Source organism: Paroedura picta, chromosome 4 (assembly GCF_049243985.1).
Source record: "Paroedura picta isolate Pp20150507F chromosome 4, Ppicta_v3.0, whole genome shotgun sequence".
Taxonomy (NCBI): domain Eukaryota; kingdom Metazoa; phylum Chordata; class Lepidosauria; order Squamata; family Gekkonidae; genus Paroedura; species Paroedura picta.
In genome coordinates, this window is record NC_135372.1 from 78,944,695 (window position 1) to 78,969,595 (window position 24,901).

At 43.2% G+C, this 24,901-nt stretch overlaps 1 protein-coding gene across 2 annotated transcripts in view; it reads right to left on the reverse strand.

Annotated features, from left to right (window-relative positions):
- Nucleotides 1–2,210: 2,210 nt before the first annotated feature.
- Nucleotides 2,211–24,901, reverse strand: part of C8A (complement C8 alpha chain) — a 47,923-nt gene continuing 25,232 nt past the window's right edge. For both annotated transcript variants that reach the window (XM_077333590.1, XM_077333591.1), the window contains 4 exons: nucleotides 12,761–12,895; nucleotides 8,910–9,067; nucleotides 4,320–4,542; nucleotides 2,211–2,976 (listed from right to left, as the gene is read on the reverse strand). In XM_077333590.1, coding sequence (XP_077189705.1) covers nucleotides 2,825–2,976; nucleotides 4,320–4,542; nucleotides 8,910–9,067; nucleotides 12,761–12,895 — 668 coding nt within the window. In that variant the 3' untranslated portion in view covers nucleotides 2,211–2,824. The remainder of the gene's footprint in view (nucleotides 2,977–4,319; nucleotides 4,543–8,909; nucleotides 9,068–12,760; nucleotides 12,896–24,901) is intronic.

Here is a 24,901-nt window from a genome sequence, read left to right on the forward strand (position 1 = left end):
GGGCTAAACTGAATAAAATGAAGTTAAATAGGGACAAAGTTCTGCATTTAAGTGCCCCCCACCCAATACGAGAGCCAATTTGGTGTAGTGGTTAGGAGTGCAGACTTCTGGCATGCCGGGTTCGATTTTGCACTCTCCCACATGAAACCAGCTGGGTGACCTTGGACTCGCCACAGTACTGATAAAACTGTTCTGACTGAGCAGTGATATCAGGGCTCTCTCAGCCTCACCCACCTCACAGGGTGTCTGTTGTGGTGAGAGGATTGGGAAGGCGATTGTAAGCTGCTTTGAGCCTCCTTCTGGTAGCGAAAAGCGGCATATAAGAACCAACTCTTTTTCTTCTTCTTCTAGGTAGGAAAAATCAAATACACCAATATAGGATGAGGGAGACTTGTCTTGGCAGTAGCATGTGCGAAAAGGATCTAGGAGTCTTGGTAGACCGTACATTGAATATAAGTCAGCAGTGTGACTTCGTGGCTAAAAAGGAAAATGGGATTTTGGGCTGTATCAAACGGAGTATCGTGTCCAGATCACGGGAGGTGATGGTACCGCTGTACTCTGCTCTGGTTCGGCCTCACTTGGAGTACTGTGTTCAGTTTTGGGCACCCCAGTTGAAGAGGGATGTAGAAAAACTGGAGCATGTCCAGAGGAGGGCAACAAAGAGGGTGAGGGGTTTGGGACCAAGACGCATGAAGAAAGGTTGGGGGAGCTTGGTCTGTTTACCCAGGAGAGGAGACAACTGAGATTTTATAACCATCTAAGAGCCTCTTGTGGCACAGAGTGGTAAGGCAGCTTTGCCCATGAGGTTGGGAGTTCAATCCCAGCAGCCGGCTCAAGGTTGACTCAGCCTTCCATCCTTCCGAGGTCGGTAAAATGAGTACCCAGCTTGCTGGGGGGTAAACGGTAATGACTGGGGAAGGCACTGGCAAACCACCCCGTATTGAGTCTGCCATGAAAACGCTAGAGGGCGTAACCCAAGGGTCAGACATGACTTGGTGCTTGCACAGGGGATACCTTTACCTTTAATAACCATCTTCAAATATTTAAAAGGGTGCCATAGAGCAGTGGTCCCCAACCCCTGTTCCGGGGACCGGGACCGGTCCGTGAATCAATCGGTACCGGGCCGCAGCTCCTCCTCGTCCTTCTCCCCACCTAGTGCCTCGGGGGCTGCCCTGCCACTCTGCCGCCGGCTCACCTTTGGTGCTCTCCAGCAGCCTCCATGGCTGGGGCTGCTGCTGGCAGCGCCCCGCAGCGGGCAGCAGGAAGTCAGGGGCGCCAGTGGGAAAACAAATGGAGCAGGGGCTCAGACAGTGGCTGCGATGTCCCTCGGCAAAAAAACTACCCCCCTCCTTGGCCTCAGTAAAATTGTGAAGCGTTGACCGGACCCCAGTGATAAAAAGGTTGGAGACCACTGATATAGAGGATGGAGCAGAATTGTTCTCTCTTGACCCAGAGGGACAGACCAGAACCAATGGGATGAAATTAATTCAAAAGAAATTCCATCTAAACTTCAGGAAGTTCCTGACAGAGCGGTTTCTCAGTGGAACAGGCTTCCTCGGCCGTTGGTGGGTTCTCCATCTTTGGAAATTTTTAAACAGAGGCTGGATAGCCATCTGATGGAGAGGCTGATTCTATGAAGGCTCAAGGGAGTGGCAGGTTACAGTGGATGAGCAATAGGGATGTGAGTGTCCTGCATAGTGCAGGGGGTTGGACTAAATGACCCATGAGGTACCTTCCAACTCTATTATTCTATGATTCTATATCATGCTCAGACTTTCTTATAGGGGGTGAAGACCTAGAAGTCTAGTCACCTTGAAGATTCACCCAAGAAAATTCTATTACACTTAAAACAAGTGTTAAATATTTGGGTACCAATATAGTTGTACCATATGATATCACTGTAGATGGATGGTGATAACTGTTTTGTTATAGAAATTGATTAATGAACCTGGGTTTTCTGTCTGCTCACAATTTGCTATGAATCTGTAGACCAGCAGTGTGACCCTACATGAAATGAAGATTTGACGTATCATCAGCATCCTCTCTGGCTGTAGGCTGTAAGTGGCCAGTCTTTGATATTTGTGAGGACCTGCCATCACATGACCAATTACAAAACGTGTCCCCCACATACACAGATAGAAAACTGAGGTCATAAAGTAAGTTTCATAGCAGTCTATCATAGGATTTGCACTCTGTTTAGCACAGCACTCTTAAACTTCCAAAAAGATCATTTATTGATGGCAAAATCAGAATGTTGGTGAAACTCTTTGGTGCCCAGTTTATCACATCGTGTCACCAAATAAGTTACTAGAGAATTTTTCACATAGGAAATTTACATTCAATTTCCTGAGGGTAATATCTGTTGATTACTTGATCCCCTTCCCTCCATTTGCTTATCAATTCAACCAACATTTACTACATCCTGTCAACTGGAAAATGAGTTAGTCACAAGTGATTTTCCATGTCTCAAACTGGTTAACATAATTATATGACTTGGTTTTCATCATCAGCATCAGTAGTGCAGACTTTGGCTCCTTTCTTTTCAGTTTGTACTTTTGTTTTATGGAAAAACACACCAATCTTTCTGCTATGGTAATATCTGTTATACTTTGAAGTGATTCTATTTCTCAGGCTGCCACAGTTGCCATGTTAAACTTTTTGCACAAAACAACTAGTCCTCAAGGATTTCACTTTTTATTTTCACTATGATACAGCATTTCCTAGAAGCATTAGCAGACACACAAGCTTTTTACTGGGCATGAATCATCACACACACATATAATTGTTTTCCTCTTTGGTGGCAGAATTCACTCATACCACTTTGTCAGCATGCCTCCGTTTGTACATCTTTGCCTGCACACATTGTTCCACCATTTTGAGGAGCAGGGTTAGTGCACTGCCTGGTTCGCCTTCGAGACTGAGATTGGCAGGGTGTCCATGGTGACCAGCAAGTCCACATACCATGTACTGGACGATCTATGACATAACAATTTATTATTAGAAAAATAGGTGATACCTCAGCTCAGGATTTACACAATTACTCTATAATCACCATATAATGGTGATCTCAGGTTGGAGTCAAAATTTCTGTCCCATTAGCAATGGAATCTTCTTTGAATGACAAGGTCCTTCAACTCATGGAACATATTCCTTCCACTGGAGGAAGGCTTCTTGCACTAGTAGAAGGCTCTTGACATTGAATGAAGTGTCTACTATTCATGGAAGTTTTGGATCTACAGACCCTGTTAACTATGTTAAACGAGGCAGCCAGTGATGACTACTAAACACTGCTTACCAATAGACTCAAATGTCAAAAGGTAGCTATGTTAACCTCATAGGACAAAAACAACATTGTATTGGGGGGCATCTTAAAGATTAAAGCATTTATTGTCTATGTCCCTTCTACCACAAACAGCAGCCCAATGGACCCAAGTGGGGGACAGGGAAACTCAAAGCACATTAATATTATATATGTTATAGCAGTGTTTTTTATATAGCAGAGAAAGAAGTGGGACTGCTAATCTCAGAGATGGTCACATGATTACAGTAATGTGTGCTTCTGTCCCCAGGGTATAACATGCAAAAAGTTATTTGTTCCTTTAGTGATTTAGTACAGCAAATTACATGTTATGTTAATCTTTGGTGAAGATGCTTCATTTTAAGGGAAGGAAATCAGTTCATTCCAATTCATTCTCTCTGTGTGTATACTAGTTAGGTTGTTTTTTTTTTAATGTGAGGGCCTGTTTTCTCAAGGCTTCATTTGAAAAGTTCTACTCCTGTTCTTTGTATGGTTGCAGTTCACATCTATAAAAGACCTGGATGGGAATTACTGATATGGAAGTGCTCCATTTCACTGCTTGACAGAGTAAGCTTGAGTGATTTCCCACATCCCACAAGTGGCTCTGCTGATGAAGGGGGAGGTAATAGAAACAAACATGCCATTAGCCCTTCTTAATAAACAGAATGGCAGCAGAAGAAATACTCCTAGTTGCATACAATATATTCTAACTGCAAAGGATTGGCCCATAAGTATTTAACATTTGCATTCAGTCAGCATCATTCTTTGGCTCATTTCTTGCAGTCACTGGCATGAATTATGATACAGGCACATTTGCTGCTTCAAACCCGCCTTTGCTTAACCTGGCTTGCTTATCATAATCATGTGAGCTGTTAATTTTATTCCTGTGGAAGGTCCTTAGGCTGCCCAGTATGTTCATGATCAAAAGCATTGGAGGAAGATGATGATAGAGGGGTAGATTTGGAAAGGTACCACTTTATTTAAGCCAGAGTAAAACTCTCCTTCAGCAATGTCACCTTACCTGCCTGCCTGGTGTTCTCGCAGGCTGCGCCCCAAGAGCCTTGTTGGCACTCACAAATGCAGGAGGACTTAATCAGCATTGGTTCCCCATTGTTTTGGCAAGGACTGCAGCGGCAGGGATGGAACTCCGTTAAGTATTCACCTAAAGCCCTTTTTAGATTTTGCCTTTTGGTTTCAATATGGGCAAGATTGGCCCCCTGCAGTATTTCATATATGGGCTGTAGCTGTAAATAACAGAAAGGAAAAAAATTGGTACTTTTGTATGCACATCAAAATTGGGTGTTCAGAAAACTTTAAACGTTAGACAGAATAGAGCAGCGATTCCTAAATAGTGACTTGGAAACCATTTTGGTACAGGATCTAGGCAAAACTAGACTGAGGATAGCCTTAAAAAACACTTATAAATCACCATGGTAACCACCCTGGAAACAGCTGCCTCCAACCTTCAACTGGCAGCAGCATGACAGTGTAGAATAGACTGGGGGGAGAAGAATCTTCAGAGACAGGATATGGCTCATGAGTATTACATTGCTTATTCTTTGCAGTGCCTAGGCAACAGTGTAGCAGAGAGTGAATTTAAGAAAAAGAACTAACACTTTATTGCTAAATAGAAGCCAAACAGTAGCATAAAGTACCATGTTCATTCAGTGCTTTAAGTTTGACCATTTTCACACGGAGGCGGACAATGCATGCCGCCTCCTGTTTGTAAACACATGATTGTAAACCACACAGTTGGCCACTTCCTGATGGGAAACCCCTCCTACATTATCCTGCCATCTTCTCATGGCTTTTCCCTTCCCAATGGGGTGGAGGAAAAGACAGAAGCTGGCCACAGTAATTGGATCCCAATGACTGTGCGTCCACAATAGAGATTAACAATACTGAACATGGATGCACTGCTAATGGGGGAGGAGAGCTTCATCACACAGCCACCGCTCTTTACCTATTCATGCTCTACCACCAGCAGACAAAAACATGAATGTGCTTTAGATAGGCCCGCTCCCAATATTACTGTGCACACTGAAGAAAACATGAAAGTACATTTTATTTCCACTGATACACAGGCATGTCCCGTAGCAACATGGACCGCACCATTAAATAAAAAAATTAGTGATCCGGAAAGAAAGAGGGGAGGGCAGGTGCAAGAACCTTCTAGGCCTGGCTCCTCTCTGCTCTACTGTGGCCAAAAATGTCCCTATTGGCTTTGCAGCACTTTGCTGTGCTGCGGGATGGACTGGGTCATTTATTTTTATTTTGCAGGAAGGTGGTGTCCCACTGAAACAAGTCCCCCGTGTGGACACAGACTGCTGTGGAGCATGCAGCTCCACAGCAACACACCACTAGCGCTCCAGCGCAGTTACTGCTGTGCAGAATGGGCCATATGCTGCTTTTCTCTATCAGAAGTAGTCTCAAAGCTTCTTACAGTCACCTTCCCTTTCCTCTCCCTACAACAGACACCCTGTGAGGTGGGTGAGGCTGAGAGAGCCCTGGTATCACTGCTCAGTCAGAACAGCTTTATCAGTGCTGTCATGAGCCCAAGGTCATCCAGCTGGCTGTATGTGGGGGAGCGCGGATTCAAACCCAGTTTGCCCGATAAGAAGTCCGTGCTCCTAACCACTACACCACAGAATAAAGCCTGATAAAGAACATTATTAGGGAGCAGATTTTTTTATGAAGCATATTTCCCTGATATGTAGAGAAGATTACTCAGGCACTAGGTACAAAACACTCTTTTGGGTTTCTGAACTAGGCCTGTTCTGCTTTCCTTTTCTCCTAATCCTGGTTAAGTTTCACATTAAGCTAATATATGGTGAAATGCAGAACGGGTTACAAAGATCCCTGTGTTACCATCACATTATCCTGAATCTGTAAATGAAAGAGCACCCTGCTCTCCCTGACCAGTGACTGTAGCAGAATCTGGTATTGGAGTCCATGGGCTGGAAAGCTTCATCAATTCTCGTCTCCTAAAGTTAGAAGTGGAGAAGGTAAAGAATGGTGCCCCGGAATCACCACGCCTTGTCCCACATCCCCAAAGGAGCGGGGGAGAAAGAGCCAACCCACCCAGTTGAGCAAGCTGTGTGGAGCTAGGCTGTGAAGGGCACCCTCTGCACTGTGTGACTCATGGGCTTCTCTGGCTAGTCTGGTGCCTGTTCCCTGCAGCTGTCCCATACCTAAGACCACCCCAACAAAAAAGGCTATATGGATAAATGTGTAGAGCTGACAGGAAGTTGTATTTAATTTCTGGGATTATATAATTTGGGAGTCTTCTTGAAGAAAATGCTTATATCCCTCTTATCCACTCACTGGTTGTCTCCAGACTTCTCAGCGCTGTTATACCAGGGAACCATGTCTCCATGAGGTGGTATTGCAGTAAATGAATGCCTGCTGATCAGAAACATTGTGGCGCATCTGTCGGTGGCTGCAGGCATTTCTGAAAGGGCACACGGAACTCGAATCCAAGGCCAGATCTGGCATCTACTAAGTCCACTTTGCAATCCAAGCCTCCATTCTGCCATAAGCAGAGAGAGTCAGTTTACTGCATAGAGGGGTTTACAGAGCAAAGACAGAGATTATTCATTCTGACAATCTAGGTCACTTGCCGCAGAACAAATGGGGATGGGAGGGGGGAAACATTGCTGCCAGTATGATTTGGGAAAACATTTGTTCCCCACTCTACATATGGCCATCAGTTAGACCATTAATATGCACACTGATACCCTATAGTCTTTGCCTATCTGAAACTAAAGAGGGGTCTGCCGGAGCAAGGCAGAGACAGTGAAAGGACACAGATAAGCACTGTGCATACAGCTGTCAGAATGCCTGACATATTGTATAGGCCAGTCTGTTTGCTGAAGTTTTGCTTTCCGGAATCCACTAAGGCAAAGGATTGCCATGTGAGGGCTCCTAAATGGCCTTGGGAAATGATGCTTTGAAATAATATTAGCACAAGACTCTTTGGCAAACAACAATGAGTTGCAGATAAGAGGACAATGAAGTGGACATAAGTGATTATTGGGTGCTTGAATCCACTCCAAACTGAATGCACTCCCAAAGCAACCAGAAACAGCCACTGAAAGGTTACAGAGTGGCAATAAGGCAAACAGGAGAGAGCCTGATCCAGTGTTAATGGGAAATTTGTGCACAGAATACACAGGAAGTGCTGCATGTCTTTCTTCATTAGTTGATTTTTCTTTTAAAAAACGCACCATACAATCTGTCATTTTCCCTCAGTCTTGCTAATCACAAGGATAATTTCTGCTTCCAAACTAAATTTCCTACCTTCTGCTGCTGAAATCAGAAGCTAATATGCTTGTTAGCTAAACAGGAGAAAAGGAAATGAAGCAGCATTGCTGCCAACCAATAAATTTACCCAAAAGATTTTCATTTCTTTGCACAGATGTAGCAAGTATGAGATCTCCCAGAAGTTTTTCTTTTTACTAAGAATTTTAAAGAACAGCAGTGATACCAGCATTCTCCAGAAGAGCAATTACGCCAGTGGCTAATGCCCTCCATTGTAGCTTGTCAAAATCAGCTATACATTATGGGGGTGATATGGTATGAAAATGGATTACCCTCTTCTCCTTCCTTACCCAGTCATTTTCTGTTTCCACCCTGTGGGGAACTTCTTCCCTTAGTAAGAAATGAATGAGCTTGGTTGCTATAGTTCAACCTCATTTAACTGAAGTCTATGGGACCACAACTCGAAAGTAGGAAAGGGGGAATGTGGAATTATGACCCATGAAACTGAAACAAAAGTATAAGACAAACACTATTCCTTCAGATCATGGATCAGTAACTAGTATCAAGTTTAGGAAGCTAAATCAAACTCAAATAGATCATTGTGGATCCTTTCTTTCCCTGCTTCCCCTGTGTAACAGATGCAGACTGTGGGCTCTCCTCTATGCCTATATGTGCAGTATCTGATCTCGATTGGAATCCCAACATGAGCAGATAAAAGGTTTCAGCTTTGTCCTCTGTGTCACTTTTTTCAACCTGAAATGGTCCTGCTGTTTGGCCTAATGGGAAAGCCTACATATATCTCAGGGAACTTGGGTGTTTCCCCTATGGGACAAAGAATACCTTCCCAGAACTAGTTCAGGTTGAGAAAATGGTGCAGGGGAAGCTGTATTGCTTCCCACATGCAAAGCTTGTGTCCTACCACTGTTCTGCAGCATATGTTTCTTCTCTATGTAAATGAATCTCCATTTGGAAAAGCATTAAAGCTGCAAAGGCTATCTTGGGGGGAAAGTGGCAGAACTCTTTATTTTCCTTTTCTAAATACAGTAAAACATAGATTAATATGCCTGCTTAAAGGTTTATCTTGACAATTTAGGTGGGACCACGATGCAGTCAACTTAACCGTCAGTACTGGAGTTGGACTCCACTTCTTATCTCTACCACCTCTGAGGTCACTGCCAAATAAAAGGCATTCCCCCATTGTGAAATACAGATAAGGACAGCAAATCAGTTGCCCGTTAAATTTAATCCTGTTCCAAGATGGGAATCACAATAAAATATAAAATGATCTGGTCTAGTACACTTTCAATCCCTGAGAAATGTGGAGCTTCTACGTCTGAAAGAAAAGGCTTACCTCAAAATCAATAACTGCAGGATTAAGCTTTAATGACCTCCCCCAGTAACTGTATGCAGTGGCATGCCAGCTTCCCAGGAGCTTGCGGATTGATTCGCTGTTTCCCCCTCGAATCCGAGGAATAATATTCAGTACGACTGAATTTGCTTGGGAAGCATCTGGAAGGTTGGCAAATAGGATATGTTAGTGTTTGCTTCTATACATCGTTACTAGTGCTGTCAAAATTGGTTTGTTGAGGTGACTCATGCTAGCAAGTAGCAATTGCCTTTGAGACTAACAGTTTTAATGACATCTGAGTGTACTGAAGTCCACTAATGATAATTTCATCACACGTTTAGTCTTCTCCACTTCAAGATGCTAAAGAGTATCATGTTATAGTTAAAAATATAAACAGGGAGCCCCTGTGACAAACAAGCTAAACATAGAATCATTGAATCATAGAGTTGGAAGGGGCCATACAGGCCATCTAGTCCAACCCCCTGCTCAACGCAGGATCAGCCCAAAGCATCCAAGAAAAGTGTGCATCCAACCTTTGCTTGAAGACTGCCAGTGAGGGGGAGCTCGCCACCTCCTTAGGCAGCCTATTCCACTGCTGAACTACTCTGACTGTGAAAATCTTTTTCCTGATATCTAGCCTATATCGTTGTACTTCTAGTTTAAACCCATTACTGCGTGTCCTTTTCTCAGCAGCCAATGGGAACAGCATCCTGCCCTCCTCCAAATGACAACCTTTCAAATACTTAAAGAGGGCTATCATGTCCCCTCTCAACCTCCTTTTCTCCAGGCTGAACATTCCCAAGTCCCTCAACATATCTTCATAGGGCTTGGTCCCTTGGCCCCAGATCATCCTCGTCGCTCTCCTCTTTCAATTTTTTCTACGTCCTTCTTGAAGTGACAGCTGAGTAAACAGCAGCTGAGCTGTGAGCCAGGAATGCCCAGGTGCAACCTGTGTTTACAATGAATGCACAGAGCAAATCACTAGGTTGGATCCTGTTTAGAAATTTCCATACAAGGGAAGACTTATATGCATGGAAGCATGAATTTCCCACGTTCCCCTTCCTTCTGTATCCTGAATTGTCTCCTTGTGTCACTCCTGGAATATGGGGGCATCATGAGGAGGAGTTATAAGGCAGCTGTTTCTGTCTGCCATTTGAAATATGCAGATAATATCCATTATATCATATAGTCTTAAGATTGAAAAATGGTCCAGGCAAAACATGCATGCCCACAGCAGCTAGGACTATGTGTATGCAACTGGCAATCAGCACCAGTTGCTGTACCAGTTAGATGGAGGTACACATCCAGTCCACCCTCCCAATTTGGTGCCATCACCAAATGGTACAATCCCAGCAATGTCTGTTTGCATATTGGAGTCCCTATACTTTCTAGACAATGTTACTGAGGTTGGGACAATACTGAGGCTGGGCTCTGATGCCCAGTGAACAGTCTAAAGCATTATATAAATAATAACCCTATGTATATACTAACACTATCCCTAACCACAGAAGTAAATCTCACTGTCATCACTGTGAATTATTTGTACACAAGAAGAGGGAAGTCCAGTATTTGCAAATGGCATGGGCTGAAGTTCCATTGGAAGCAATTGTTAATGTGATGCTTTTATTGTTTTGACATGTACTATTATCACATGAGACTTTCTGATAAATTAGGATGCAAATCAAAACAATGGAATAACTCATTACTTCCCTTAGCTATCAGTAGTATTATGTCCATGTTCCTAGTAGAAGTTTTGCACACATTCAGTGTCCATGGTTTTTGTAATCATAAAATAATTGGAGAACCTGCAAGGACTTGAAATATCTCATTTCCACTTATATGTCCCTTCCCCACTGTTCCCATAGCTCTCCCCTTTTCCTGAATCTTTCTCTTCTTCCCACGCTCCAGCCAACCAACCTCTTCCATCTATCACTTTTTGTCTGTTTTTCTTCCTTTCCTCCCTCTGACAGTCTCAACCGAGGCTGGGCCCAGTTGAACAGTATTGGCTGCTGGGTCCAGCTGCATAGTGGGAATTGTTAAGGGCTTGCAGAGGGCACTTCCCTTTCCCCTATATCCACACACGTTCCTCTTCTTCCCTCGGCATCCCCCCTTCCTACTTTCTTCTTTCCTTTCCAAACATCCCACCAACTATACCCTTTATATACAAATAATATTTGTATATTATTTATTTACCTCATTGCCCAACCCATTGTGACCCCACGGACAATGATCCTCCAGGCCTTCCTGTCCTCTACCATTCCCCGGAGTCCATTTAAGCTCGTACTGACTGCTTCAGTGACTCCATCCAACAGAGTCCTTCCTTCTCATGAGGTGGCCAAAGTATTTGAGTTTCACCTTCAGGATCTGGCCTTCTAAGGAGCAGTCAGGGCTGATCTCCTCTAGGACTGACCAGTTTGTTCGCCTTGCAGTCCAAGGGACTTGCAAGAGTCTTCTCCAGCACCAGAGTTCAAAAGCCTCAATTTTTTGACGCTCGGCCTTCCTTATGGTCCAACTTTCGCAGCCATACATTGCAACTGGGAAGACCATACCCTTGACTAGACGCACTTTTGTTAGCAGGGTGATGTCTCTGCTTTTTAGGATGCTGTCTAGCTTTGCCATAGCTTTCCTCCCCAGGAGCAAGCGTCTTTTAATTTCTTTGCTGCAGTCCCCATCTGCAGTAATTTTGGAGACCAGGAAAATAAAATTTGTCACTACCTCTATTTCTTCCCCATCTATTTTCCAGGAACTGAGAGGGCCAGATGCCATGAACTTAGTTTTCTTGATGTTGAGTTTCAAGCCAACTTTTGCACTCTCCTCCTTCACCCGCATCAAGAGGCTCTTTAGTTCCTCTTCGCTTTCTTCCATTAGAGTGGTATCATCTGCATATCTGGGGTTGTTATTTCTCCCTGTAATCTTAATTGCAATTTGTGACTCCTCTAACCCCGCCTTTCTCAGGATGTGCTCCGCATACAATAGGCAAGGCAACAGTATACAGCGCTGCTGAACTCCTTTCTCAATTTTGAACCAAAAAGTGATTCCATGCTTGGTTCTCACTGTTGCTTCTTGACCTGCATATAGGTTTCAGATAAGATGCTCTGGTATTCCTATCTCTTTAAGAACTTGCCACAATTTGTTGTACTCCACACAATCAAAGGCTTTAACATAGTCAATGAAGTAGAAGTAGATGTTTTTCTGGAACTCCCTAGCTTCCTAGTTTTCTCCATGGCAGATTAATATATATAGTCTAGATCTATGCTCCATCCACAAAGTATCTAATAACTGCATACTTTCAAAATGTTTTGTTACTCTGCAGCCCTGTTTCTCTGGAGGGACTCAGGCCCAAGGGAAGTCCAAAAGTCCAAACATCTCCTAATTTGGAATCCAAAACTACTTACATAATTCTCCACTCCTCCATTTTATCCTCACAACAATCCTGAGAAGTAGGTTTGGCTGAGAATGTGTGATTAGCCCAAGGTTACTTAGTGACTTTTCAGATCAGAGTTGAAATTTGAACCTAAGTCACCCAGAACCTATTCTAACTCTAATCACTATTGCACACTAGCTTTCATGGAGTGGTTGATACTGAATAGTAATAAACAACCAGGCCCGAGTATGTCATGGAAGTTACATGACAGCAAGTAATCATGGTTGGTCCTGGTCCTAACCTTGATAGGTCCTCCATCAAATGCCAAAATAGACCTGCCCCTTTCCTCCTGTTTTTTACTGACAAAAACCAAGCCTTGAAGGTTGTCCACTAAAACCTACTGAATTATTCCTTTCTTAAGGTTACAGGCACAAAGTTTTATCATTTGTAAGTGTGAATGTATTGCTTACCTTGTGACTGTGGTTCTTACCTTGCCTGGGGGATATAACTTTTGCACAAAAAATTCTGGACTCCTGTTCTCCATCTGTTAGGATATCCATTGGAAGACTGAATGAGACACCTATTGATGAACCAATGCAGGCACTGATCATGCTGTTTGTAATCTCTGTGGTGGTGAGAAGGAAACAGGAAGGTCAGTAGTCATTTTATATCCAGAAATACTGTGAATCTTGATGTGTTAAGATGTTATTCAAAATATGTATAGAAATAAGGAACAGAAAACATACTGGTGCATTTGGGTTGCTCTTCATTGGTCACAGTCAATGGGGGGAAGGGATTGATGAATGCGGCCAGGAAAGCTATCAGTAAGCTCAATTCAAATTTCAGAAAACAATATCAATTTTATTTTGCTTCTCTGACTACGTAAAGCCAGAGCAATTTTTTAAAGCAACAAAATGCTAGAAAAGAAAAATACGAATGGAGCACAAATTATGTACAGCAAAAATTGATACCTCTTACTTTTGAGAGATTTCTCTGCAAATATATGGGTCAACAGTTGTTTAGACATATTTGTGTTATTGCAGGCAAAAGCTTTCGTTCATTTTCTATTTGTGTCTGTAGCAAACCTCTATTGATTTTTTTCTGGGCAATGTAGAATGCAGGCCTATGGAAGCTGGTTTGTCGCCATCGATTTTAATGGACGATCTTTTAAACGAAACAAAGCACACACTTTTGTTTCTCAGAGTTTTCTCCTGGGATCTATCTCCTTTCTTTTCCCACCAATACAGATGGCTCGAGGATTGGTTACGTGGGATCTAACTCTGTAAATACTAATAATACTCCAAATACTAAGAATCACTCTGTATATACTAAAAATAGAATGGGCCTACCAATTAAGCTGATAAATGTCACCATACTATCACTACTAACAATTGTTTTGCAGTCCTAATGAAAGGGAGGGGAAGCCAAAGGGAGAAGAGGAAAGAGAATAACAAAATACCCAGACAGAACCAGATTGGAGTAAAAGGGGCCACGGTTTTATTGATTACGACAGATGGAGAATTGGCACAGCACAGAGCCAAGTATTGGATGACTCATCAACTGGCTGATGAACTCATCAGCAGCCTGCATGCTGGGGAACCTAAAGTGGCGAGCAGGCAACCACAAAGGCACAAGGCTATAGATAGAACCTGGGAAATGGAGGTGGGCAAGAGCCCCTGAGCTGAGTGTGCCACTATATGGCTCAACCCCTATAGGCTCAACCCATCAAGATCCCTCCACCCGGATCCACTCAAAGCATGAAAGCACTACTAAGCTGTGACATGAACAGATATAACAGTAAAACAACTATGAGGCTATAGAACAGTGCTTCCCAAACTTTTTCAGGCTGCCACCCTCTTGGCTCCGGGGCCACACCCCTGGTGCCCCCTATACACACATGTGCATGCACACATGTACATGCACACACACACACCCTTTCCTGGTGTTAGGTCTATAGCAAATTAGAAGGATATTATTTGCCTTCACTTCTTTTTTTAATTGTTGTGCAGCAGCCATATTTTAGTCTGAAAAAAATACAAGTTCTTTGTAAAAGTCTTATGTATAAGCCACTGGGTCCTCATGGGGAAGAAAGACAGATCAGGAAAGAGAGAGAAAAGCAAGCAATGAAAAACCCTATGGCCAGGAGCAAGTCCTATAGGCTCAAGCCCTAAAGGCTTTTTCCGCCTCCCATCAATGGACACCTTTGGAGAAGAGTTGCCAATCCTAGGTTAAGAAATTCCTAGAGATCTGGGGTGAAGCCAGGAAGGACAGAGTCTGAGGGGGTGGAAGGAGGTCAGCAGGAATATGATCCCATCCAGCCCACCTTCTGATGCTGTCAGGAAGCTAAGCAGAGTTCACCTTGATCAGCACTGCTATGGGAGACCACCAAGGAAGTCCAGGGTCACTCCTACTCAGAGGCAGGCAAAGGCAAGTCGCCTTGGAATGCCTCTCACTAGGAAAACCCAATTCTGTCCTGAGGTGCCCCAACAAGAGGGTAGAATCTGCTATGCCAAAGGGAGCAGAGAGATCCAGGTTGAGCCAGAAGGAGGCTGGATCATTAAAACTAGAAATTACATTAAAAAATATTTAATACAAACCCCTATTTTAAAAACAGAAGGGAAAAAACACACTCTAGCTGCATTTCTCTCTTCCAGGGCCTAAAAGCTTATCTCCACCCCCCACCCCCCAACAAATTTACGGATTAGAAAGCCTTCCTGGAATCTGGTTGCAAGATATTTTTCTTCCTGTTGCAGATCTGAAGCCCTCCTTAGTCTCTTTTGCCATTCAATAGCAAAGCCTCCCCCCCAAAAGATAACTTTTTCTCTTTCCCCCAACTTGCTCAGCCTCTCTAGCAAGCAGCTCAGCCTGCTTAACCCTTCCAGGGCTGCAGACAAGAGAAACATTTCCAACTCTCTTTACAAGAGCCATGAGACAGTGAGGCTGCCCCCAGTGGTGCCCTCCAATGCAGCTTAACTTGGCTGTTCATGACTAAATATGCACAGGGGATTCCAGGCTGTTCACCCCTCTCAGAAAATGAGCTCCCGGGTGAGCTGCGGGCCCTGCAGGATTTGTCAGCTTTCCTCAGGGCCTGCAAAACGGAGCTCTTCCACCAGGTCTACGGTTGAGGCTGGGGTCAGCGAACTAGGGACATCACCCCCACACATACACACAGGAGTCAGGAAGTGTACATCACTATCTTCCATTATCTCCGATATCAGTATGGGGAGGGATGGGGATTCTCTGCCGTCATGTCAGTATTTAAAAGTCTTAATGGGGGGTTTAATGGGTTTTAATGGGCTTGAGACTATTGTCACCCACCTCGAGCCTGTAATAATAATAACAACAACAGCAACAACAAAAAGGAGGGGGGAGAAGGAGACAAAGGCAGACTTCTACAGGCTCCCCTTCAGCCATCCAGAACAGGTATTTTCCCCCACCTACCTCCAAAGCTAACCTTTAGCACTCTCTCACTCCATCACCACAAACACTCTACTTACAAGTCAATTAAGTCAAATGTGGCACAGAAACCTGGGGGTGAGGGAAGAATCTAGCAGCAGACCAAAAGAAAACAGCTCTGGAGCAACAAGGGAAGTCTATGATGAAATCAGGAACCAAATCAGGTGGCAGAGCATGGGAAGCAAACACACAGCAGGACTTTTTCTTGGAGAAACCACTGTTGCTCCCCTTCCATACCAAAACTCCTCACTGCTTCCTTAATACCCCAAAACTCCTCACTGTCCCACAGGGGGCGGTACCACCCACTTTAGGAACCCCTACTATAAATAAAGGGAGGGAGGGAAACGTGCCAGTTGCTTGTGGGGCTGGACTTTTAACAACATTGGAGAGGGGCAGCTACAGCTGATGTTTGGGTAGGCCCCAAATAATGGAAACCAATATGACCAGCCATTGGCCAGCTGTGGGAAGGCAAAGGCCCAGGCTGGTGGAATGGTTAGAAGTGCGAACTTCTAATCTGGCATGCCGATTCCGTGCTCCCCTACATGCAGCCATCTGGGTGACCTTGGGCTCGCCACAGCACTGATAAAGCTGTTCTCACTGAGCAGTAATATCAGGGCTCTCTCAGCCTCACCCACCTCACAGGGTGTCTGTTGTGGGGAGAGGAAAGGGAAGGCGACTGTAAGCTGCTTTGAGACTCCTTTGGGTACAGAAAAGTGGCATATTAAGAACCAACTCTTCTTCTTCTTCCAGCTAGGCCCTTGCAAGACAATACAGCCAGGCCCAGGCCAGCTCCATTTGTGTGGCACCAACTATGCAGTTCCCTCCTCTTTAGCAGCTCCCAGCCCTGCGGCCACAAGTAAGTCAGCGGTCATGCATTATACCAACATTGTTGGTCATGCATTATACCAGCAAAATATTGACAAGTAGACCGAAAAGTCTATGTTGGTAGCTTGTACTACACTATACTCACTTTACTGTAACATGCATTTCTGCTTGTACAAGGCATTGTCCAAGTAATTATGAGGAAGAAGGGGTACTGCAATACATCCGTCACTATTGCTTGGGCAAGCAAAGCTGCGCTGTTTAAATTTCCACTCGTGTTGTTGGATACCAGGGTCACTCTGTGGTGGGATTGACATTGAGCTGGTTTGCACCATGCCTGAAGATTCTAACCTGATGTGACTTTTGAGGTTACTGTACTCGATAAGAATTATTTTTGCTAAAATATATATTAGCATCAGAATCTACTGAGAGATTTTTCAAGGCTACTATATGCAAGAAGATGGGTTGGGTTCTATATCCCAGTTTTCACTACACAAAGGAGTCTCAAAGAAACTTACAATTATCTTCCCTTCCTCTCCTCACAACAGACACCCTGTGAGGGAGTTGGGCCTGAGGGAGTCCTGACAGGACTGCTCTGTGAGAACAGCATAATCAGGTCACTCAGCTGGCTGCATGTGGAGGAGGAGTGGGGAATCAAACCTGCCTCGCCAGACTGGAAGCTACTACTCTTAACCAAAGTGGGCTTACTTGTTTCCTAGAGAAAGATATTCTGGAATCTGGTCTTATCAAACCCAGCTTCTTGTTGGAATATGCAAGATCTGTAGTGCGCATTATTCAAGAAGATATGAAGAATATCCTACAGGGAACATTGGGGAAGATGTGTAGTTAGTTTATTGAGATCCTGGCATTTTTTTCAAATAATTTCCTCCTGATTGGCTTATTTGGAAACTTCCTGCTCCTTGAACATACTTTCTCCCTGCTTGCCTCCAGAACAGAACAGGCAGAATTAACTGAGAACAATTAGATAATCAGGACTATCAGTCCTCTCTTTTTATACAAACTATTTTATTCTTTTGAACAGCCTAGTGCTGAACCCCTATTTGCAAATTTAAATTTTGCCAATACTTCTTAGCAGATGCCAAATTCATCAATAGGTTGGAGGTTTGCCAATTTTCTTGAGTTCTAAAAATCTGCATCTGGGTTTGGATCTAGCAGTATTGAGCATTTAGTACACTAATTTAGAATGCAGTAGTTGGAACCCCTTGACCCATCATTAGCAGGCTTCCCTCAATGAAATTACAACTGTAAGTGCTTCTACACTGTGAAGACTCTTTTTTTTTATTATCATTTTTATTATTATTTGTTCTTATAAAAAGCATTTACAGAAAGGTAAAGGCAAAAAAAAAACCAAAAAAGCTACCAGCTGATAAGTATCGTCAATACACGTATATCATACTTAGTGTAGTCTGATATTATCTCAAGAGATATATAGTCAGTTCCCATTACATATTGGTCCTAATCTAACAGTTACTGCTGTCTTTCTTAAGAAAGTCCAGATAATCACTCCACTGTTCATCATATTCTTCCGGAGATCTCTTCTTAACCATGAGAGTGAGTCTTGCCTACACTGTGAAGACTCTTGATGTTGCCTTGATCACTGATGTGAATGCAAAAGTATGTGGTTGTAAGCAGAGTTTCCACATGTGGGAATTTTTGGCACAATTCCCACTGCCTGTTTTCCTATTATTCCTGTTCTACATCAACACTGCAATGGCTCACAGGGTCATGGTAATCACAGCTAATGTTGTGACTCATTGCCCTTTTTTTGATTATTTTCTTCATGCATATGCTTCCAAGCAATCAAGACAAAACTCCCCACACCTTTATCCTTATATCTCCACAACATAAACGGACCAATCCTTAATTTTTGAAGTCTGGGAACTAAAATATTAAACAAAAACAGATAACTGGTTACATATATAGTACACAATAGAATTCCTTAAAAAAAAAAAAAGCTCACAGAATGTTCTGCAGTGGCATGGCAGGAAAAATGTCAGAAAAAATGGCACCCAAGAGAGCTGATAGTGTGAAAAGAGTACTGATTTGGATAGGACTCTTTCCACAGGGAAGTGCGCACCATTCCTATCATATAGCGTGCCAATGTAGTTGGTCTGTGTTCTTTTTAAAAAAATCAGAATAAAGCAAGTTTGAGAAAGAGCTTAAGGAGGATGAGGTAATATGGAATGAGAATGATCAGAGCACAATGATATGCAGATGCTTTAAAAAAGAAAGTAATCCAATTTGGAAGCCAAGATGGAGAAAAAGATGGAGAGACCTTGGTCTCTCCAATTAAGAGAATCCAATCACAAAATTTGCTGCTTTCTAACAGCATATTTATGTGTTTATAGCAGCCCTTCTCAACTTATTATACCACTAGGGGCAAAGCCCATTGTATCCAAGAATACAACGGGCGCTAGAACTTGGCAGTGGGAAGAGGAAGGGAAGGAGTTGTCCAGTCTGTAAGGGAATGGGGTTGAATGTGTGTGTTGTGTGGGAGGTTGTGGTGGCATGGTGGCAAATGAGGTCATGGGTGTGGAGATATGGGTGTCAAGAACCTGTGGTGTGGAATGTTCGTTGAGTGTGAGAGAGGACTGACCTTTGGGAATTTTGGCATAGTGGTTACAGATGAGCTTTCCAGAGCCATGTCCTCAGATATGTGAAGGGAAAAGCAGACTGGAGACTCTTCTTAGGGGAAGATTACATGGCAACCAATTCCTCCCAGTTCTGCGTCATTTCCCTTCTTGTGTGAATTAGGCCACATTCACCGAAATGCCCCTCTGCCCTAATACACATGGGGTAGTCACAGTACACAGGCGTCCACCCTGTTCCTTCTGTCTCCCATGTTTTCACTGTTGGTAAAATGTTATGTGCCCACATGCTTCTTTCATGGTTGCTCCTTAGAAGAATGGATTTTTGTACCCTATTGCTTACTACCCAAAGGAGTCTCAAAGTGGTTTACTAACACCTTTTCCATTTGTCTCTCCACAATAGTCAACCTGTGAGGTATGTGGGATTGTGAGAGATCTGAGAGAACTGGGAATGGGCCGCAGTGACCCAGCAGGCCTCAGGTGTCTCAAAGCATTTTCCAATCGTCTTCCCCTTCTCTCCCCATAGCAGACTCCACATGAGAGAGGTGGGGTAGCGAGCCTCACAGGGAAGCTGGCAACCCTAAGAGGAAGACTCTCTGTGCACAGCAGTCTTGACCTTAGTAAGGTTTTTTATTTGCCAGGCCAAGGTTATTTGCCAGGCCAATAAGTAATTTCAGTTACTATGTGTCTCCAGACATTTACTTGTTCTCTATTTACAGTTTCAGGCTGTAAATATTTATTTAGATCTCCCTGCACTTTTCAGACTCACATGACTGATGCCTGTCTGCACCCCAGAATACAAACAGTTGCTGGTAAGGGCTGGCCATAACCCATAGGCCAGGAGGGACACTCCTGCACCACTCCCTACCAACTGCAGGCAAAAATGGCTCATTTGAAGGCTGGACTATGAGGCATTGTATGATTTTGAAGTTCCACCTCCAAACCCCCAGGAATATTTCCAACCCAGGGGTAGTCAACCTACAGGTGTGGCCTGGAGAGCTCACCTGCAGAGTATAAAAATCAGCTCCCCAGGCAGAAAGGGCTACTTTGGACAGGGTTGTGGTAGAGAAGAAACATTTAAGGCTTCCCACACAAGTTGTTGTTGAATTGAAAGACTTGAGGCCTACTGCACAGGGTTGTTGTGCAGATGAAACAGGAGACAAAAAAAACAGTTTCATCTGCAGAATAACGCTGTGCAGTGGCCTCAAATCTGCAGAGAGTTGCAAAGAAGAAAGACACATGGCTTGGCTGTGTCTAACCTCCGAGCAGAGCAGTATTTTAAGTGAGAAGGGGCTTTTCTGTGGCCTCCCTGTCAGGCAACTGTTTGGCAGAAGGGGAACGTCCCCCCCCCTCAAAAGGAAGGCCCCCAGACTGCCCTGCGTTGCTCTTGGAAAGGCCTCCCTCCCCTCAGTCAGGGCCTGTCAGAGGCTCCTTCGCAGCAGGCCTGAAGGGGGGGAGGGGGAGCACCCTGCAGCCTCCTGCCAGCTCTGTCAGGATTCTGAGGCAATTTGCAGTTGGACATGGCAGTTAGGACAGCCTTGGGCTGAAAAGGGCTGGCACAGCCTGTCCAAGCCTCTGTTCTCATCCCCCTTGGCAGCCCTTCTGACCTCCTCTCCCTGCGGAGGTCAGGAGCAGACTGGCAGCCAGACTGGGCTGGGTGAATGGAATTTTGGTCTGTCCTGGTGAGGGGCCAATAGGAAGGTGCTTTGCGCGCCTACCCATTGGCTGATTGGCCCTGGATGGACACTCGGAGGGCCCAATCAGGAGCCGCTGGACAGGGCCCGCCCTAACTCCTCCCCAGGTGGCCTTAACCTTTTATTTAATAGGAGCAGTTTAAAATAGAGAAACCCCTGAAAAATTATTTAGGATTCCAGACACCCCAGAGGTGGTGTGCTCATGCAGAATATGGTTGGGAAGCATAGCTGTGTATCCGCTCACCCGGGGCTCCTCCCCTTCAGGAACATCATTGGCCATTTTGGGAGTGGGGAGCAGTCAACATGATCATATATGGTCATATCATCTGAAAAACGTTTAACAGATTTAAAAAATATATACAAACAAATTAATTATCTCACCCCCATTCAGGAAACCCTCCCAGGGCCATCAAGAAACCCCAAGGTTTCATGAAACCCTGGTTGAGAAAGCCTGGTCTATACTATCCAGTGGCTTCTTCTGAACTATTCCTCAACATTAATAACAGAACTGGCTAAAATTTATTCACTGTAGGAATAATTGCTTTTTCTTATTGTCTGCCATAAAATTAAAGTTGAGCTATGCATGGATTAATTGATACATTATTACTACTGTTGGCTAATTATAGCCAAGATTGGTCAATATGATTTGTTATTGATATTGATTGCCACGAGGGGTAGTTCTGTGCCTGATCAATGAAATGTGGTAGATGCTGAAAAAGGATGGTTATGAACAATCTTGGCAATTTAAGAAAGGAACAAAGATTGTTTATCATCAGTTGTCATTTCAAATGGCTATACATTAGACTCTTGTCCTTTTAATTTTGGAATTAATGACAATATGGGAAAAAAATCTTTTTGTATGTTATTATGAACTAAAAATAAATTGCACTTTTCCCCAGTGGAATGTTTGAAAGATGGAGTAAAAGATAACTCTGCTGCCTTTTTCAAAGATTATGATCAATGACTTAATCTTCAGCTTTTCAGTTACCTTCCCCAAATCTTCCTCTGTTAAGGAATGCAAGTTGCATTCTGCTTTGTGGCAATGCACTTGCTGGGTTCAGAGGAATTGTCAGCATGCTCAAAATGCACCAGGGTATGTAGTCTTCCATTTTGCATGAACATTGCACTACAACGGGCTTTGCTATTGGACATAGTATTTGGCACTTCGGGAACCTCAGCTTTCAGGAGGAAAAAAAATCTAGTTCTCTGCTTATGTGTGAGCAATACCTGGTTAAATTTCACAAGAGTTTCTGCTTCCTTGAGCACAAATGTTGCTGCCTTCTACTAAGTTAGACTATTAAAAGCAATACTGTCTACTCTGACTAGCAACAGCTCCCCTGGGTCTCACAGAGAGGTTTTCATGTATGATAGGTCTATCAGCACCATGGTTACTAAGGGGAACATCTGTTTGCAGAAGCCACAAGTCTCTGGGTGAAGGCCTTGGTCCCTATGCCCCCCCCCCAAGTAATTAGTTGGTCACTGTACGACAAAGAATGCTAACCTAGATGGACCAATGGTCTGATCCATCAAAGCTCCACCTATGTTATTATGCTTTCTACCCTTCTCTCTTCTCAGAGGTGAGAGAAAATTGAGGGCCTGGTTGCTCCATCATCTGTGATGGGAGAACTAGGGAAAGAACAAGATAGCAGAAGCAAGAAGTCTATTTTCCTTCATGTAAATCCTGTTATAAGTGAATGCTTGATATACTGTGCATAAAAGCTACATGGTGCTTCCCAACTACTAATTACCAGTTCTTTAATCAGCAGGTAACTTGTCTAGAGGGGAAAATACCTTCCTAACCATTGATGTGGCAATCTGGCGAGTGTAATGCTAAGCCCATAGGAGTACATTTTCTTTCTTTATTTTTATTTATATACCGCCACTCACGACTAGTTGCCTCATGGCAGTTTGGCAGTTCACAAACAATTATTAAAATTGCAATATAAAATCTCCATAAAAACCCCAAACAAAAATATTCAGCCATCTGTAAAAGATACCAGTTCTATCCAATGTCAGTATTTTTAAAAGAAGAAAAACAAACCTATCATTCTAGGGGAAAACATTTGCCTTTTAACATTGGAACTGCTGACGCAAAGGGCTGACATTCATTGAACCACATATTTCCTTCTCCTTACTCAGCAGAGCCCATAACCATAGTACTAGCATGATAAATGTGCTCTCTTTTTATGGCATGCTCTGTAGATGAAAATTATACAAGTATGCCACATAAAAGTGAAAATTATCACTCTTCTGGGACACATTTTTTGAGTCTTTTAGGACTTCAACTTTCCTTCTGCTTACAGTAGGGCCACCTTGTGATAAAACACAGCATCTCTCAACTACAGTAAGCAAAATATAAAGTAGAATAATGGCTCAATCTTCCTATTAGCAATCTTGCTATTGCTAATTCATTCTTCCTCTGATAATCTGTTTCCTGAAGCCTTTTGTGGTCTGGTCCCCCTATACATCAGGCCAGAAAAAGCACTATTTCAGGAGGAAAGACATATATGTGAATGACCCCCCCCCCAAGAAAAGATGCACATTGCACAAGATATTTGCTGTTATGCCACTGACAGTGTGGCAAACCAATGTGAGGCTAAGTCAGCAGAGTAGATAGAATGCTCCACTGGTTCAGCAACTAGAATGATTCAGCCATATCAGTGCAACTTCTGTGGTGAAAATGTACCATCTAAGGCTTTGTTCACACTCAACTTTCAAGCCATTCTGAATCAAATGTTTAGCCAACAATATTGTGTTCAGTCTCCATTACAACAAATTTAAATGATCTCAAGCAGCAGAGCTGAGGAAGACCTTTGCCTATATCCCTGGAGAATCACTACCAGTCAGAACAGACAGCACTGGCCTAAGCAGGCAGTTGTCTGACTCATTTTAAAGGCATTTCTATGTGCTCTTTTCCACACAATTTCACGACTTTTTGAGATGTTGTGTTCTTTAATATAAAAATTGGAGTGTTTGCCCAGTAAATATGAAGTAGACCTAGTCAGTAATTGTGCTTGAAATTAATGGCATGCTTTAAGGCTAGGCAGTTAAAAATACCTACTTTAGGATCTCATGGGAATCATACCTGAACAAATACAGTAAATGCTACAAATATTTAGGAAAAGTTGGAAAATTCCTGTTCAGATATTTATTCTAACCCCAGGAGTCATGAGAGGAGACTATGACTTAACAAATATTTGCTCAACAAGGATTTTGTCCAACTGGAACAGTTAGCTTAGCTTCCTATCAAAGAGGACTGGCATTTCTGTGTGCAACATTCCTAATTCCTACCAATCATTTCATCATCTTACTGATTGTCACTTACTTTAGAAGATTTTTCTAGTTCTGCATAATCATGGGTACTGTTGTTGTTATTCCCTACCTTTCTTCTTGGCTCAAGGCAGCTTGCAGGCAAAAGTGCTAAATAAACAAACCAGTATGGAATTACCTCCTGAAGATTTCCAGTGTGGGGAAATCTCTGATCTATTCATGAGCTACAATTTCTTTGACATCATTACTGTATTTAGAAGTTCTACTGCTAAGAGAAAGATATGATAGGTGCAAGTCAGTATGTTTACATGGATAACAGACTAGGAGTGGTAGTTTCCCCTTTTAAACAAAACTGGAACATATAGATGTCGATGTAGAGGACTCACCTGTTCTGTATCCCTAACTCTACCTTACCTTGCTAAACTCCACAGTTTGAAGATCAAGTTTTTCCTTTAAGTTTTATAAGGGCAGTAGAGAACCCCCATTCTTAGGTGTGTGTGTTTTTTAAGGGGTTGAGAATCCTATTAATGGAATGCAACAGATACTTGCTAATGCCTTCCTTCCTGTGACTTGTAAAAATGAGAATTTTAATTGTGTCTAAAACAGAGGTGTTTTTTCTTTTAGAGAAGGCAATTTTATCCCAATTGTGGAGGGGGGTGGTTATGCTTAGAAATGTGGTTTCCTTTGAAATATATGAAAATTAACAAATGCAGGTAAGTTTTAAATGACAGAAGGAAAATAACTACATCATTTGAGCACACAAGTTGTACTTGAGAGCTT